General features: G+C 43.3%; 2 protein-coding genes across 2 annotated transcripts; one reads left to right on the forward strand and one right to left on the reverse strand.

Annotated features, from left to right (window-relative positions):
- Nucleotides 1–1,321: 1,321 nt before the first annotated feature.
- mdh1b (malate dehydrogenase 1B, NAD (soluble)) lies at nucleotides 1,322–5,032 on the reverse strand. The gene is made up of 10 exons (XM_038979458.1): nucleotides 5,011–5,032; nucleotides 4,772–4,884; nucleotides 4,511–4,645; nucleotides 4,219–4,361; nucleotides 3,635–3,932; nucleotides 3,252–3,480; nucleotides 2,853–2,994; nucleotides 2,356–2,531; nucleotides 1,626–1,765; nucleotides 1,322–1,363 (listed from the first exon to the last, which is right to left on the reverse strand). The coding sequence occupies exons 1-10, from the start codon at nucleotides 5,030–5,032 to the stop codon at nucleotides 1,322–1,324; spliced, it is 1,440 nt and encodes a 479-aa protein (XP_038835386.1).
- A 241-nt stretch (nucleotides 5,033–5,273) lies between these two features.
- On the forward strand, nucleotides 5,274–17,843 carry fastkd2 (FAST kinase domains 2). Its single transcript, XM_038980136.1, has 12 exons — nucleotides 5,274–5,347; nucleotides 5,882–6,584; nucleotides 6,888–6,991; nucleotides 7,133–7,241; nucleotides 10,874–10,997; nucleotides 11,192–11,331; nucleotides 12,604–12,776; nucleotides 13,307–13,470; nucleotides 13,739–13,966; nucleotides 16,043–16,136; nucleotides 16,327–16,441; nucleotides 16,814–17,843. Exons 2-12 carry the CDS (start codon nucleotides 5,949–5,951, stop codon nucleotides 16,925–16,927), a joined length of 2,001 nt encoding a protein of 666 aa, XP_038836064.1. The 5' UTR covers nucleotides 5,274–5,347; nucleotides 5,882–5,948; the 3' UTR covers nucleotides 16,928–17,843.

Raw genomic sequence — 17,843 nt, forward strand, 5'->3', positions numbered from 1 at the left:
AATTGTAAAAAAAAACAAATGCAGTCATTTATAAATGCATTTATATAGCTTCCAAATATTTTTTTATATGGGAGGAGTAGCTAGATGGCTGCGCGGTGGCTTCAATATAGCACACCGTCAGTGATCCAGGTTTTATACACACCGTTGCTCTAACCCATGGACACTTGGACACTTGTCAGACAGACAGACTGCCGCAGAGGAAATGCACGCCATATGTTAGACCTGCAACTCACCACAGGCATTTGCATATTTGAGTCAAAAGTCAAAATCACTAGGAGGGTGTCAGTGTGAACAAATGGTGAGCTAGCCAGCCCAGTGCTGTTACAGTACTGACATGAACACTTGGCTGGTATGAATGAAGACAAGAGCCTCTTGAAAACGAGACATGCAACTCTGCAAACATTCCTCACTTGTCACGAATCCCGCTTCCTGAGTCTGGGTTTGCCTGTGTGTCTGTCCTGGAGTGTGTTTCAGGTGTCCTGGAACGCACCCTGTCTGGTTGCCGGGCGAATTAGCTCATTGGGAGATTGATTTCACCCGCACCTGTTTCCCGTCAGTAATCTGCACACCTGTCCTGATCATCATCTCTACCCTTCAAAAGCTCTGACCTGACTTCCATTCCCTGCCGGATCGTTAGCCATGAACAGTATGTTGTGCCTGAGTACCAGACTCCAGTTGGATAGAATTTGTTTTGTTGTTTTCATTTACGTATTGCTTGCCTTGAACTTACCTCCGTTTGTTTTGTCTTCAGTTACTCACCTGGATCATTCACTCCATTCCCGCCTGGTTGACAGAGGATTCTGCTACTACATTGGATTCACCTATTTCCTCTCATCTACTCACCACCGCTGCCCGCTACGCCATCTGGACATATCTACCTTTTCACATTTCACTGTAAATAAATACTCACCTTCTTCCTACGCTCCTTGTCCTGGTCTGCTTCTGGGTTCGATCTTGAAAGATCGTGACATCACTAAAACCTTGGAGTTCCAGCCTTTGATTTTTGGATTCACACCCCACCAGTTACATAAGGCTTACAGACATGGAATCTGATAATGGCATGAACTATGTAAAAATAACTTCATAGCTCAAACAATAAGTTGAAGGGGAAGGATGCAGTGGGGAGAGGGGCAACCAGAAGTCCAGTGATGATGATATTCATTGAGGTCATCACTATTTATTTAGTCACCAAATACATTCAACCTTTAATATGCAACTGAATGTCAGATGTCTTTATCAAAAAGTATAAAGACCATTTTTGTTTATTTTGAACAAACATATAACAACTCTGACAGAAAGCGCTTCAGAAAGTAGTGTAAATTCATGCAGTGTCTTTTCTTGTCCTTGATGCAAGCTCTTTCTCCTATGGATAGTGTAAACAAAATAGAAACACAAATGGAACATTACTTTGCAATAAAAGGTTCATGAAAAATCAATGAATCGAAAGGAATGAGGGCAATGCAGTACAAATGTTTCCCCTACCATTAGTACAGATCCGGTCCCCCCACAATTGTTTTCAATTGAAATCTTAGAGGTCCTGGAAAATAATCTAAAAACACTGGCACAGAAGCATACTAAGCTATGAGACGTGATTGCTGTACCCGTGTCCTAGTTACTATACTCACCTCCCTGAGTTGGTCTGCAGCAATCTGCAGTTTGGCCCTCATCTCATCACCAATGATAACATCAGACAACACGGACCATCTACCATCCTGGAAGCTCACTGGCATTGAGAAGACTACACCAGCTGGGAGGTTGTACTGTCCTGCAGAGAGGCCAAGAGAAGGCAGATATCAGGGCCTTTATTCATAAAGTGTCTTAGAGAAGGAGTGCCGATCTAGGATCAGTTTGACCTTTTAGACACTCATACTCTGAGACACTTTATGAATATAGGCTTCATAGGCAGCACTTATTTAGTATGCTTACTTCTTTGTGTTATTTTTATTTATTGTTTGTTTTTGTTATACCTTATGCTATTTTTAGTATTACATTGTTATTGATTACTGCATTGTTGGGGTTAGAGCTTGCAAGAAAGGCATTTCACTCTACTTGTGCATGTGACATTGAAACTTATCCTGGAACACATTATATAAAATGCTGATACAATATATAAAAATGACTACATAGCCTGGTCCCAGATCTTTAGATGCTTTAATAGCCAAATCCTATGGCTGTTGTCAATGCTAATGTTACAGCACAAACAGATCTGGGATCAGGCTTAATGATACAGTCTTTCTATAGCCAAGTCATGTCAATGACTCTAGGAGTTGGCAAGTCTGCACAAACAGATCTGGGACCAGACTAGTATTATTCCCTCCTATCTGCAACTGTCACTATATTGACTTTTGACCCAACCTGTGCTGAGTATGCCTAAGGAGAGGACCTCCTCAGCAGAAGAGTTGCAGTTCCAGGCCTTTAGAACTGCAATGATCCCATTAGTGGCTGATATGGCTGTGGTCCTCTGGGACTTGGAGGCTACAGTGGCACGTTGGGAACTGACCAAATTCAGGAAGTCAGTCTGTAGCCATTTCCTTTGAGAAAAAAAAAGTGTTCAAAGTTTGGGTGTACTATGTGTGTGTTAGAACTAGAGCACTGATGACAGGGAGGTATATTATCAAAACAGTGGTATTTTGGTATTTTATGGTAGTTGAATTTAGGTATGAAATAGCACAGGAACAGTAGCTTCGTCCCAGATCTGACTGTGCTGTCTTGCCAAATCCGAAGGACATTTTGGCATGACAATGACCATAGGAGTCGGCTACACAGCACAAACAGATCTGGACTGCAGGAACGGTACAGATTCATTGATAAAAATAATTTGGCAATAATGTCTTAGCAAACAGTTAAGTTACCTGTCATATATCATCTTTAGGACTGGCTGAGAAAAATCTGATGGTCCCCAGATGGCCCCTTCGTATTGGAAAACCTTCGCCCTCTGCAGGTCAACATGGGAACTGCCGCTGATGTTGCCCCAAACGATGACATCTGTCACATCTGACGGAGACGATAAAGAAGAATCACTTGAAGGTTTGAGGGTTTTTTCCAATTTAAGGTGAAAATGTTTATCCATTTTATAGATACATATATAATGGTATATAAATGGTAAAAAATGATTGTGCTAAAAGTTGATTTGAGGAAAGTTTCACTTGGAATGACTGGGATATGTTGTTGTCTACTTTAGTTGAATGCACTGACTCAGTCGTTCTGTATAAGAGCAAAATTAATGTAAATATACAATTTTGATTTGTTACCTGCAGTCTTCACAGATAGCTTCTGTGCAATGTGGGCTCTGGCTTCGTACTCCAGTTGAGTTGCCACGCCGACAAAGCGTCCGCTGTCAACCGAGGGAGCGTTCTCTAGCAGAAGGGAGCACTTCAGGTTAACCAAGGAGTTCCCAGCCACAATCACCGCCACGTTCTTGTGCGCCCTTTCGTCAATAAGGCGCCCATACTGTTGGTAACGCTCCGACACCTTCCTCACCTTAAAAATAATAATATGGTAATTTAGATGTTTTTATCCAGAGCAACTTACAGAACTGTCAACACTGACACATGTTCAGCGTATGTGGAGTGGATGATACAATAATCCAACCCACAACCCTGGTGTTGCTTGCACCGTGCTCTAACTAACCCACCGAGCCATTCGAACTACACACCTTGATTTCTTCCTCGTCCTCCCCTCCACACTCAGGCCAACTGTCATCCAGGAGGATGATGAAGTGTGCTTGTTGGAAGGCCTGATCCAGCTCTGTGTAGACAGTGACTTTATGGAGCTGTGGGAGAGCCAGGTCCTCTGTCTCCATCCTGACCCCCTGCAGGTCCTCCTCGATGGCCCCCACATCCAACAGGTGGAGGCTGATGGTTGGGGCGTCCCGGAATACCCCAGGGGCAAACAGCTGGGGGATCAGGATGTAGCAGGTCGGGTTAAGAGCACTGCAGGGTAGCAAAGGAGGGGAACAGTGGGTTAAATCTGTTTCTGATGTAGGCCTAAAGCCATAGGAGTTGGCAAGACAGCACAAACTGGTCTGGTAGATTAGGATGCTTCGCTGCCTATAACTTCTGTACAAGAAACATATTTGAGCGTAAACATTTTCAATATTTTTACTTCATATTTTCAATGGCAATAGAAATGTCATTTTCCTTCCTGAATTGACTCAATTGAAAGGGAATTGATCCCAGCCCTGCCTCACATTGAGACGCAGCTAGCTACCCTACGTACCTGCTGATCCATATGTGCAGTGGCTTGATGAGGCTCTGATGGTACACCTCCTCCTTCATGCACAGCTCCCGTGTCAGCAGGTTCTCTGTTGCAATCTTCATCATCAGTTCCGTCGTCATATCTGAGGTGATGCCATAGTAAGCCTGGAAAACAAGCAGCACTATGACATGATTTGATCAGGATGTTTCTATTCTTGCTGAATCAACTGATTGTGGAATTATCAACAAAGTAATACTTTAAATAATGCCAGACTGATTGTTATCTTTGAATAAGGGTGATGTAGTAACATTACCTGTACATGTTCTAGGAAGTCGCTGAAGCCCCCTAGAAGCATTCCTTTACCCCCACGGTTGATCAGTTCCCTCCATATCATGGGGGAATGCTCATGCTGCCAGCCATTTTCCTTGCAAGTGGTTTCCAGCCATTGCTGGGAGGTGGAAAGAGAGGGTGACACAGATTGTCTGGACAGAATATCTCTAGTTTAGGCTACACACTGACAAAGTAAAGAGACCATATGAAAATAGAATTGACTGAATGTAATAAATGCATCTACCTGCCACTCATCGGGGTGCATGCAGAGCGTGTGGATGCTGAACTTTGGCAGAGATCTTTGCAGTAAATCTGCAAGAAGTTCAGCTTTGGCAAAGTACGGGCAATTTGCCTTGCCTGAGAGAAAAACAAGTTGTCATGTATGGCATGTCATTACCAGCAGGTCATAAGCTCTTCCCATTTAGGTAAGTCAGACATTTATGTCTACATAGCTAATACAACCTAAACTTAAACAAGTCTTACCAGCAAGTACAAATTTTGCCATGTTTGTTTGCCGGATGTCAGTTGTTGCTAGGAAACCAGGGTTGTTATTATAACTGTGTCCGATAGGAAACAGATTTATACGAAAGTCGCTACGTTTAGCTGAATATTTTTTGAATTGTGTAATTAAATATGATATGAAAATTCAATACATATTCACTATAATATTCCAAACAAATTATGGATATAAATATTTAAAATATCAAAGAACTAAAACTTAACATGATGTAACGTCGTTTTGTAATGGATGACGAAGGACCCATTATGGCTGCACACACAGACAACTGGCATGGGAAATGGATTGGACAACATAGATAAGGTCAGGGTAAATTCGTTTATATTCAAATATGATGACATGTCGTTATGTATGTTTAATGTATGGAAATTCTAACGTGAGTGAGTTAGCGCAACTTGTCATTTAGCGAGTTGGCTGATGATACTATAGTTAGCTGGCTAATGTTTGACGCGACGTTAGCTAGCTAGTGTTCCCTAGCATCATGCGCTTGTTGGCCTTGTGACCAATTTACATCACATTGCAATTTTCACAGTGGGAAGTAATGATTGTCTTACAAACAACATTTTATTGTTTTCAGATAGTGGAGACACGCGTTTAGATGCAGAATTGACTCGAGTATCAGTCTATTTAGCTAAGGAAAGACTAAGCACAGTGGTAAACTTATCTAAGGTTAATGACTTTGTAATGTCACATGTGCAATTCCACGCTGTGTTATTTGGCTTTCCCTTTTGTTCTAGTAACGTTAACGTTAGCTGTTCAAGAGGATACTTTGATGACTCAAAGGTGTTGCTGTACGAAACACTCATTGACTGTATGTATCGTGTTATATAATTTCAGATATCTTCCATATTGCATTTTTAAACCACTACCCAGTGGACTGGTATCTGTGCAACAAAAGAACACAATGACAGCCCTTACAGCAGAGGTGCTGCTCAGGTGGGCCCTGCGGATATGCAACCACCGACGTCCATGGCAACACCGTGGCCCTCAGATGATGATAGAGAGCTTTGACAGAGGACTGTCTCATATCTGGAGCACAGGACCAAGTCATAGACCGTTGGCTGGACTAACTATATACAACGTGAGGTATTACTCTCAGGGTAAAACATATGGGCAGGACGTGGTGGAAAGAAAGCAAGGCAACTCCATACAGACTCAGAGCTCTGAAACCTGGCCTTCACAAAGTCGGACATCCCCTGACCAGCCAGCCAAAAGGGTGCCGTTTTATGACCAGCTGAGGGAGTGCGGTTCCCCCTCGGATGTGCTCGACTTGGCCGGCCAGTACACAGCCACACACCGGCGGGTGAGCAACTGCCTGACGCGCTGCTGGGAGTCCACCAAGAAGATGTCGGAGGAGCAGCGACGCTACGAACTGCGCATTATGTTCGAGCACGCTGGCTTCGAGGAGCTCCTCCAGAGGACCATGCAGGACGCGCGGCACATGCGCAGCGAGGACCTAGCCTACAGCCTGCTGGCCACAGTCAAGCTGGGCGTGTCGCAGCGCAGCCGCGTGGTCCAGACCCTCCTCCGAGTCTGCCAGGTAACCAATCGGAGACAGGTTGTTAGTGTGTTACAGGCCAGGCCACCAATCAGATACTTGAGTCATGTTAGCGCTGTTCAGCATGCAAGTGTTTATCTCATCTGTGTCTGGCGGAATTCATTTTTTACATTTTATATTTATTTTGGAGTCCTGACTTAGCCCGGTTGCCAGCCTGTCAGTGAACAGTAACCTCACAGACTGGCACCCACCAAGAGTAGCGCTGTAACTCTCTCTCAATATTTAAAAATGCACACTGGGCAGCTTTCCTATATGATGGTGTAATGCCATGTTTTGTCCCCACAGGAGAACCTCAATGAGTTTGATGAGAAGTCCCTGTCAGTGCTGGCTTCCTGTCTGGAGCACCTGGAGAGCAGCCCCAATGGGGACGCACTGAAGGAGGGAGTCAGGTGGGTTCCAGTGACATCTGTTTTAACAGCGGCAGTGATTCTTCAAAAATGACTAGAGTGCCTTTTCCTATTTAACTCCCCCAGGTCAGTGTATTTCTCCAGTACAGTACAGTGTATGACCGTGTGTGTATTGTTTTCTAGGCTAATGATCGAGGCTCTACTGCCGAGCATCCAGAACGTCATGTCCCTGCAGACCTTGATGCGCCACATGGGCCGGGATACCCCGGTGGACATCAAGAAAAAACTGGAGGTGTGTTAGGGCTCATCCGTTGAGCCATTGAGTTAAATCACAGTTTAGCGAGCCTTGTACCCTGTGGTACCTTGTGGCAAACTATATACACTGCTCAAAAAAATAAAGGGAACACTTAAACAACAGAATGTAACTCCAAGTCAATCACACTTCTGTGAAATCAAACTGTCCACTTAGGAAGCAACACTGATTGACAATACATTTCACATGCTGTTGTGCAAATGGAATAGACAAAAGGTGGAAATTATAGGCAATTAGCAAGACACCCCCAATAAAGGAGTGGTTCTGCAGGTGGTGACCACAGACCACTTCTCAGTTCCTATGCTTCCTGGCTGATGTTTTGGTCACTTTTGAATGCTGGCGGTGCTTTCACTCTAGTGGTAGCATGAGACGGAGTCTACAACCCACACAAGTGGCTCAGGTAGTGCAGCTCATCCAGGATGGCACATCAATGCGAGCTGTGGCAAGAAGGTTTGCTGTGTCTGTCAGCGTAGTGTCCAGAGCATGGAGGCGCTACCAGGAGACAGGCCAGTACATCAGGAGACGTGGAGGAGGGCAACAACCCAGCAGCAGGACCGCTACCTCCGCCTTTGTGCAAGGAGGAGCACTGCCAGAGCCCTGCAAAATGACCTCCAGCAGGCCACAAATGTGCATGTGTCTGCTCAAACGGTCAGAAACAGACTCCATGAGGGTGGTATGAGGGCCCGACGTCCACAGTTGGTGGTTGTGCTTACAGCCCAATACCGTGCAGGACGTTTGGCATTTGCCAGAGAACACCAAGATTGGCAAATTCGCCACTGGCGCCCTGTGCTCTTCACAGATGAAAGCAGGTTCACACTGAGCACATGTGACAGTCTGGAGACGCCGTGGAGAACGTTCTGCTGCCTGCAACATCCTCCAGCATGACCGGTTTGGCGTTGGGTCAGTCATGGTGTGGGGTGGCATTTCTTTGTGGGGCCGCACAGCCCTCCATGTGCTCGCCAGAGGTAGCCTGACTGCCATTAGGTACCGAGATGAGATCCTCAGACCCCTTGTGAGACCATATGCTGACACATGCACATTTGTGGCCTGCTGGAGGTCATTTTGCAGGGCTCTGGCAGTGCTCCTCCTTGCACAAAGGCGGAGGTAGCGGTCCTGCTGCTGGGTTGTTGCCCTCCTACGGCCTCCTCCACGTCTCCTGATGTACTGGCCTGTCTCCTGGTAGCGCCTCCATGCTCTGGACACTACGCTGACAGACACAGCAAACCTTCTTGCCACAGCTCGCATTGATGTGCCATCCTGGATGAGCTGCACTACCTGAGCCACTTGTGTGGGTTGTAGACTCCGTCTCATGCTACCACTAGAGTGAAAGCACCGCCAGCATTCAAAAGTGACCAAAACATCAGCCAGGAAGCATAGGAACTGAGAAGTGGTCTGTGGTCACCACCTGCAGAACCACTCCTTTATTGGGGGTGTCTTGCTAATTGCCTATAATTTCCACCTTTTGTCTATTCCATTTGCACAACAGCATGTGAAATGTATTGTCAATCAGTGTTGCTTCCTAAGTGGACAGTTTGATTTCACAGAAGTGTGATTGACTTGGAGTTACATTGTGTTGTTTAAGTGTTCCCTTTATTTTTTTGAGCAGTGTACATCTGGGGCAGTATTCATAAAGCGTCTCAGAATAGGAGTGCTGATCTAGGATTAGGTCTTTCTCTGTACCTTTTTCATTGTGATCTAAAAGGAAAAGTCCTTACAGCTGTCCCTGACAAAAAAAAACTTTGTCGACCAAGAGTCGTATGTTCATTTGACCAATCGACTGGTCAAAATTTTTAAATGTCTATTTTTCCATGTATAGACACACACCCTGTGTGTTTTAATAAAATCAACCAGGCTTGCACATTACTTCCCTGTTGCACAGGCTACTGAACTTATCTGATGCTTTAAGCATGCTGTGATTAAATAATTAAGACACACAAATTACTCATGAGGGAGCCAGAGATCATGGTAGCCTAACCAGAATAAAAAAAACTGTTCCTCCCGCTGCTGCTGGCCTTTGCAGATTTTGCCATTACGCTCCCGAAGTTGCCTGTAATAGGCTACACCAGGGGTTGACAACCTTTTCCATTTGGAGTACCAATTTATCTTACCAATATGCATGCCAGTTATGATTTTCATTTTCGTGGAACAGTTTAATTTATCTCAAAATCATTGTCATGTGATTAATAAAAATTATAACTAAATTAAAAGTATACAAATCTAAAAGTAACTTCTATTGCCATTGCCAACTATGTAAAAATATCCTACATAAAGCCAACAAATAAAAACATTGCAGCCTGCAGGTAGAAAATATCCTGAATCACATTGGCTACACATGGCCTGTCTGCAAGGAACTTGAAACATTGTATCAACTTGGTCCAGTGGAAGCTCTTGCAACATTGTATAAAATATTCTGGACCCTCAGTTTCCTGCGCCAGTGAACTCTGTGTTAAGTTCATGTTTTAAGTATCCCTATATTTATGTTATTACGGGGCTATCACTCAGTCAAGAGTGCGCATGCGCAGGAAGTCTTGTCGTTGTTGGACCTAGCCTTGAGTGTAATGGCTACCTTGTAGTGTGTTCATATAGTATAGTAAACTTTGTTAAACTGGAACCTTGTCGTTGTGTCATTTCGAGTTAACACTCTGTCCAGATACAGCTGTAGGCTATTTGGGATAAGAAGTAATCAAGTAGGCCTATTTTATGTTTCCACCGAATTGGAGCATGACTTTTTTTTCTCCCTTTCACTCAAATGGTTAAAGAAAGGGAGAGAAATAGAAAGATTTTTCAAATAGGCTACATTGAGGCCGGTAGCCTAGGCCTCAGAGCATAAAATTAACATTTTGGTCCACCAGCCACTGTGGCGGGTAGATGTTTAAAAAAATACCAACCACTGATTTTTTTACCAGCCAAAATATATTTTTTCTGCTAAAATTACACCAACAAAACACAAAAAATGGAAGAGCGTGCTTTGTAATGTTTCTAAAACAATACACGTATTACTAGTAAGAAGTAATGTTGTATATTATTTAATTAAACATTTTGTGATCTGATTCTTTTAACCAAGATATCACAGCTGAGACAAACATTTTCACGATGTTACGTCGGTGGTGCGACTCCAGACATGTTTGTGCCTGCTGTGAGATTGTGTATGAATAGTAGAAGCATTGTCTTCTCTTCCTTAGCAGTTGAAACTCAAACATGGAAAAACAATGTAACTAGCCAAGAAACACAAGGACAAAGTCTCACTTCAGTAGACTTTTATGCCTGTGCGCAGCTCTTCTAAAAATGAATCTTTCGCTCAGCTCTTCAAGTGCGCACAGCCCAGCCAGGCAGTGTTGCAGCGAGAGGTGAAATAGGCTATATAGGATTCGTAGTTCTTAGACTTGGTGCGATTCATTTACCAGCTATTAAACAAAATGGCGGAAATACTTTGAAAACAGCTACTGCAGCATTTATTTTATAAATTGTGCAACTGCCCGACTAAAAAAAAATAGTAGGTCGACGAAATGGGTTCAGCCCTAAAACTCCTAGATCAGCAGCCTTACTCTGAGATTGTGAATATGGTCCCTGACCAGTAATAACAATGTTTCTCTTGCCGTCCCTCCATCCAGAGAAAGGCCCTGTCATTGGCAAACCAGTTCACTCTTCCGAACTCCCAGTATATGATCACTACTCTGGCCTCTATGGGCTTCTGTTCCAAGCCACTGTTGGCTGTCTGCAGCAGAAAGATTGCAGGTGAGACACATCCTATATGCCAGACTTGACTGACCGGAAACCAGTGGACGTAAGCCACTGTACTCTGCTTCATGTGTTTGTTTCACAGGATCAGTTATTTTATCAGTGTCGGCTCATCATTCTCAACTAATGGTGCAACTGTTTTATATGTGATAGATTACTGTACTCTTTCCTTCCTCCCTCCTGCATCACAGAGCACGTCCATGGAGTCCCCTTCCACCGCCTGGTGAATGTGCTGAGGGCCTATAAGGAGCTGCACTCCAGAGACGTGGCCCTGTTCACCGCCATCTCTGACTACGTGGCTTCCAGCATCGCCATGTGGAACAACAAACAGGTGACCTATACTATACCATACTACTGTACACTATAATATACCATACTACTGTATACTATGCTATAATTTACCATACTAATGTATACTATAATTTACCATACTACAGTATTCTATACTACACTATATATACTAATACTATACTGCTTACCCCCTTAGCCACATTATTTAGAGTAATATTGCCTATATTCTTATTTGCTGTAGCCTATTTCAATTCATGTTAGATTTACCGAATGCACGAGGACGATGGACATTGCTAAGTTTCACCAAAGCGGCGCTAAATGTTCTTTCAGAAAATATGTTCTAATTTTTTTCTCTCGCCAATGAATTCTCCAGCCGCTCTATTTCATGATCAAAAAATTAGCCTTCAACTCTGTTAGATCATCTCAGAAAGTTGTTAGTTGTTTTTGAATAACCTACAAATATGGTAGGCCTACGGTAATAATGAGAGAGAACAAACAATAGCAAGATGTAAACATTTAATGAGAAATTTGAACAAAACTTAGTTGATCAAAGCATTATATAACAGAAATAATGCATACATGCAACGTTAGGAGAGAAAAAATCCCTTCCCATTGTGAACCAAACTGTCAAGTCTAATCCTACTAAATTAAATATCATAAAAGCACTAAGACCAATTAAAGTTATGAAAAGTTTTTCCCAAATATTCTAATAACGTGTTTGTCCTAAAGTTTCTTCTTTTTAAATGTGAACAATTATTTAAGTCGTAGTCTGTGCTATTCTCAATCACAACTTTATTTTGAATGCCAAATTATATTTCGGGCCACAAGAAGTGAAATTGTGCCAACAATACCAAGATTGAAAAATGTAGTTAGAAATCTAAAGAAAGCTGAGGAAAGCTTGTGAAAGAGAACAATGTGTAGCCTAAGTGGCATAGGCCTATTTTCATATTATTCTAGCTATGTGCAACCTACCTTAAACGCATAGTAGCCTAGGTCTAATATGGAATAGGAAAAATGCGAATCAGTTTATAATTATGCAGGCGGTTGGCCAGTAGGGGGTGATACCATCGTATAGCACAATGTTTTAGGAGTGCATAATCACGATGGGGAATAGATTGACATCGCCCAACCCTAATACAGTCACATAGATTTATGCAGCATGGGTGCACTGTTTCTGATAAACCGGCCTTTGATAAGGTTCCCATAGCTTCTAGCACCTAACATACTGTTCAGTGGTGATATTGATCCATAAGAGCCTGTGTTTGAAATCGGAACTTTACTCCTCTCCTCTAACGTGTTCTGTCGGTTCCAGTTGATTCTCTTCCTGTCTGCGTTTGCGGATCTAGCGTTCTGCCCCACGGCCATGTTGGACGCCTTCGCAGAGAGAGTGACTAAGAACCCGGACGCCCTGGGGCTCAATGACGTCCTCAGTGTTCTGAAGACCTACTCGTCCCTAAACCACAACCTACAGGGCTACAGAGAGCCGTGAGTCTCCACCATAGAAATATAATGTACCATAGAAATAGAATGACATTGACATTTTTATTTCTATGGTCTCTAACTTGCCATACCCTCTCCCTCCCCCCCCTTCTCTGCATTGCATTACCTTAATATGCGAAGTTAAAGAATGGCTAACTGAACTTAGAGGCCTAGACCCTGTTTGAATACCTTAAATGCAGGCTTCCATTCTCCCAAACCTTAAGTTACATTATTTACTGATTCGTCGAGGTTGGTGAAAGTTGAAGCAGTAGGGTCTCTCACTTATTCAATTACTTACAGATCAGTAGTTACCGCATTACATTTTGAAGGAACCTACAGTAATCTCTGCTCCCTGCTATATAGCACTTTTGCAGTGTGCACAGCTACAGCTGTATTTGTAAATGGAGATGGGTTGTCAATCAATATTCAAAGCAGCCACAGAAGAGTCACATAATACAGATTACCACCATATCCCGCTGAATGCAACCTAACTCTATATGTTTCTCTTTACCTAACTGGTTTCTCCCTGGCCATAGGTTCCTGGAGGGCATGACCCACGTGGTGGTGTCCTACCTTCCCAAGATGGCTGCCTCCGAGCTGCTGAAGGTGGTCTACTGCCTGTGTCTGCTGGGCCACTTTCCCGCCGCCCCACTGGAACAGCTGCTGCAGCAGGAGACACTGAAGGAGATCAGTGCCAGAGGTCAGACACTGTCAGCCTAAATAAAGATACTGATTCGATTTTCAAATCATTCGATTTTGGAATAAAACACTTATACATCATTATTATAATACAGATATGCTGAATTCCAAATCGAACTGCTAGCCCCTACCCCTTAGATGCTCCTGTAGGAAGTGAAATGGGTGTAAGCAATATTTCTACCCAGCCAATAAGAAGGCAAGAGGATGCGATTACCATCTTACTTAAACCTATCCAACCAGCTGACCCCTTGTCCTCCATGTCCATACAGGTGGTCGGCTGCAGAAGGTGATGGAAAAAAAGCTGCAGATGGTGGACCTGTGTCTCAGGCTGGACCGACCTTCTCTCCCTAAGCCCCTGACCGTCCCTCCCGAGGCTCTGGGCTCTCCAGCCCCTAACGACCTGTCCATTAACCCAGGGCTGTCTATGACCCTGCAGAGCATCGCCCAGGAAGGGCTGCTACAGGAGGGTGTGATGGTTGAAGACCTATACTTCATAGGTAAATAGGACCTCACTGTTAGCTTGGTCCCAATGTTCCCTCAAATTTTTTTAGGCAGTGAGCAAATTTCAGTTCTGCTGAGTGCAAACTTGAACGTTGTGAAAATTCTGTGTAACCTTCGGCACGCCTTTACTGAGGCTGTACCTGCTTTAAGTTAGTTTTTTAAGTGGCCAAGTAGACTACTATGGCTATTTGATCGTAATGTAGGCCTATCAGAGTGGCCAAAAACAATGGAGAAAAATGCATCCCAAAACGTTTTAATATGGAAATAGCTGTTCTATCATTCAGCCTACAGTAGCAGCCAATGTGTGGTGTTCAATGTAGGCCTACATTCCATGGGCCTTTTGGGGGAAAAACATGCAGGGCTTGACATTAACCTGTTTATCCACTTGTCCTTCAGACAAGGTGACTGAATGTTGTTGTTTGGTGCAAGAAACCACTTTTCAAAATAAAATGCATTATTATTCCTATACCATTATTACAGACAATGATGCTACCCTTTGCCTATTGGCTACAACACTGTCCCTTTAAGACAAAAAAAACTCTTTACCTAACTCGCTTTTCAAAGATGGCTAGAAATGCACACATTTTGTGCTCTTGTAGGAAGCAACTACTTCCCCATTTGTTGGCGAGAAATTAGCTATAACTGGGCTAATAACTCACTAACTAGCAAAGAATATGAACAAATGTGCACAGGTGGCTACATGCAACTCTCGCTTTGATCTCAAAACAAGCGCATCTACTCGCTAACGCTCATGCTGTAAACACAGTCCAGTTCAAAGTGAATGGCACAGATCCATATATGACAATGGCTATTTGCATATAGGCCGACTGCAGCTCTGATTGGTTATGGCGCACCAATCTGTGTAGAGTACGGGCCTGAGTCGTGGCTGTCAATGAAATAGAATCCTACTCCAATGTGCTTTGCCTACAAGAAAATCTCTTGCACAGTTCGTTTTGCAAACTAAGTCTTGCATAGTTCATTTTGTTTCGGTATGTTACATTGAAAGTGGCTAATATTGCTTCTACCCCCCCAAGCCATAAGACTGCTGAACAATTAATCAAATGGCCACCTGGACTATTTACATTGCCCCCCGTTTATTATCTACGAATAGTCATTTTACCCAACCTACATGTACAAATTACCTCAACTAAACTGTACCCCTGCACATTGACTCGGTACCCTCCGTATATAGCCTCGTTATTGTTATTTTGTGTTTTTATTTATTTTTTTTCTTTATTTTTTTTGTAAATATTTTCTTAACTCTATTTCTTGAACTGCATTGTTGGTTAAGGGCTTGTAAGTAAGCATTTCACAGTAAGGTCTACATCTGTTGTATTTGGCGCATGTGACAAATAAAATTAGATTTGATTAGAAAATATTGTGTTGATTCGAGCACAATTCCCACAGTAGAGCGAAACGTTGATAGTGTTCATTAAGGGGAAAACTCTAGAAATGTAAATCTCGTGCTTTTCTGCGTGGGCTGCTATTTCTTCTGTGCGGCAGCCCGAGCTTAGAGGGAACATTGCCTGGTCCCAGATCTGTTTGTGTTGTATAGCTCATGGTTTCCCAAACTTGGTCCTGGGACCCCCCCCCCCCCCCCCCCGGGTGCATGCTTTGGTTTTTGCCCTAGCACTACACAGCTGATTCAAATAAACTCATCACACTTTGATTATTGGAATCAGCTGTGTAGTGCTAAGGCAAAAACTAAAACGTGCACCTGGGGGTTGGGGCCAGGACCGGGTTTGGGAAATGCTGGATAGCTAACTCGTATGGTTGTTTGGCATTACAATGACTATAGGAGTTGGCTGTACAGCACAAACAGATCTGGGACCTGGCTACCTCACTGCTTGGGGTCATTATGTTGTGTGTGTGTATTATGTGGGACAAGACAGTCGGACAGCTTTTACGTATGTGTTGAGTTAGGTAATGTATTTGAACTTGTCAGCATAAGATGTGTGTCCCAATTATTTCTTCACCAATGCTCAATAGTGCTTGTGCTTTATTTTAGCAAGTTCTTGTCTCTGTTGATAAAAGGATGTCATATTACGAGTTGTGTCTGGGTTGTATTACAGATGGTGTGATAACCCAACCCAAACCTCTACAAGAAGCCACAGGATGGAGGGCACCATCTGAGGGCGAGTTTCCTCCACCTGAGCACAGTCAAAGGTTACTAACTAATGTGGTGGAAAAACAATTACTATCTGTTAAATTTACAGCATTATATGATTCAGTTCATCTGAATTAGAGCTTAGGGTGTGGTCTCTCCCATTCAGACTCATTCAATTACTGTTTCAGTCACATCAATGTTATCCAAATTAGGATCAAACTATTCTTGTATTCTCTCCTCCTGATGTAGAATTGCAGTGTTCTGCGCACCCCCGTCCTCTTTCTGTTATGGTACCTCCCATCCCCGTGGCAACCTGGCTATCAAGATGCGTCATCTGACGGTCCTAGGATACACCCCAGTCGTGGTGAGTCTTGCACCCCAATGTCGTAGCCTAGGCTCTTGTTTTAAGCTCTCGCTAATGTGATTGTGTCTTAATTGTCTCTCTTTGTTAACAAACACATTTCCTTCTGAGATGATGAACTTGATATGGTCTTCTGATTAGAACTCTGTACCATCCTATTTTGATAAGGTGAAATGTGAGCCATGTTTAGCATTGTTATTTATGAGTCTTAACTTTGTGTATTTGAGAGACATTGTAATACACTAAAATAAGACAAATGTTGCAGAGCCCATCTTGAACTTGACTCGACTTCAAGGCCCCCTACTAGGTATCCCCACTTTTACCCATCCCTCATTTCTAAGTACGTTATTTCCCGTCCCTCCTCTCCATTCCTAGGTGTTGGAGCACGAGCTGGACAATCTGTCCGAAGAGGAGAGAACAGAGCTCCTCAAAACACGGATCTTTCCAGAACAGGAGAGACCTGCTAACGTCGAACAGATGACAGACTGACGGACATGGAGAGAGCGGGGACATTCAGTCAAGAGAACCCCGACCTGGTTCTGTGGTCAGTCTGGTCACGGTCTGGTCCTGTCATTCGTTGCACAGGAACTGCTGGTATACTGAATTGACTACATGAAGACTGTTGTTGAAAATATCTCTGAGTGTCTGGACTATACAGTTCACTGCGTGATGTCTCACTATTTAACTAGAAAGTAAATGGGAACAAACTCCCATCTGTGTCATTGCTCCTCATATTTTTGAAGGAATCTGTGTCGGAGCGTCAATGTTCCAGTTTATGTTTAAGTAAGTTCAATCCTGTTGAAGTAACTTAAAGTTAAGTAACATAACTTTAAGCATCTTATTACCTCTCATGGGTTATTCCTAAATAGTCTAAATTCATATCCTCACCTCCTCTCCTTCATCTGCACTGGGGGAACTGACCAGCCTGACCAGAGGAAGGAAAGGAGACGAGGAGAAGAAGCTACTGTCGACTATTGAGACAGAGCCATGTTTCTTCTGGGTTTGTGTGTCTCATTTAGAATACGTCACTTGAGATGACTCTGTGGCCTTGCCCAAAGTGAGGCCCAATCCTAAATGGACCCTACACCCTGTGCACTTGTGGAGATCGGATATGATTTGATGGGTTTAAGCAATATGGTGAAACTTCAACCTAGCCTACCAGAGGGCCAGTTGGAATGAATTGCTTATACCCGTTAAATCCTCTTACATCTCACGTGCATAGGGTGAGTGTCTAGTGGTTGATTTGGGATTGGGCCTGAAATTGTTCAGATTGATGCCATGTCATTGAAATGTGTTGAGGAGAGGTGGTTATAGGAACTGATGTTATAACAAAGAAAGGGTTTATAATCATGACTGTCACTTATGCTTAAAATAAAATGATAGAAACAGTCATCCACTATACACA

This window comes from Salvelinus namaycush, chromosome 40, assembly GCF_016432855.1.
Source record: "Salvelinus namaycush isolate Seneca chromosome 40, SaNama_1.0, whole genome shotgun sequence".
NCBI classification, from domain to species: domain Eukaryota; kingdom Metazoa; phylum Chordata; class Actinopteri; order Salmoniformes; family Salmonidae; genus Salvelinus; species Salvelinus namaycush.

Coding starts and splice junctions, on each gene's coding strand:
- fastkd2 (XM_038980136.1), top strand. CDS start 5,949: ATGACAGCCCTTACAGCAGAGGTGCTGCTCAGGTGGGCCCTGCGGATA. Junction 6,992..7,132: donor GCACTGAAGGAGGGAGTCAG/GTGGGTTCCAGT, acceptor ATTGTTTTCTAG/GCTAATGATCGAGGCTCTAC. Junction 12,777..13,306: donor CTACAGGGCTACAGAGAGCC/GTGAGTCTCCAC, acceptor CCCTGGCCATAG/GTTCCTGGAGGGCATGACCC.
- mdh1b (XM_038979458.1), bottom strand. CDS start 5,032: ATGGCAAAATTTGTACTTGCTG. Junction 3,481..3,634: donor TGTGTAGTTCGAATGGCTCG/GTGGGTTAGTTA, acceptor ATTATTTTTAAG/GTGAGGAAGGTGTCGGAGCG. Junction 2,995..3,251: donor GCTATCTGTGAAGACTGCAG/GTAACAAATCAA, acceptor CGTCTCCGTCAG/ATGTGACAGATGTCATCGTT.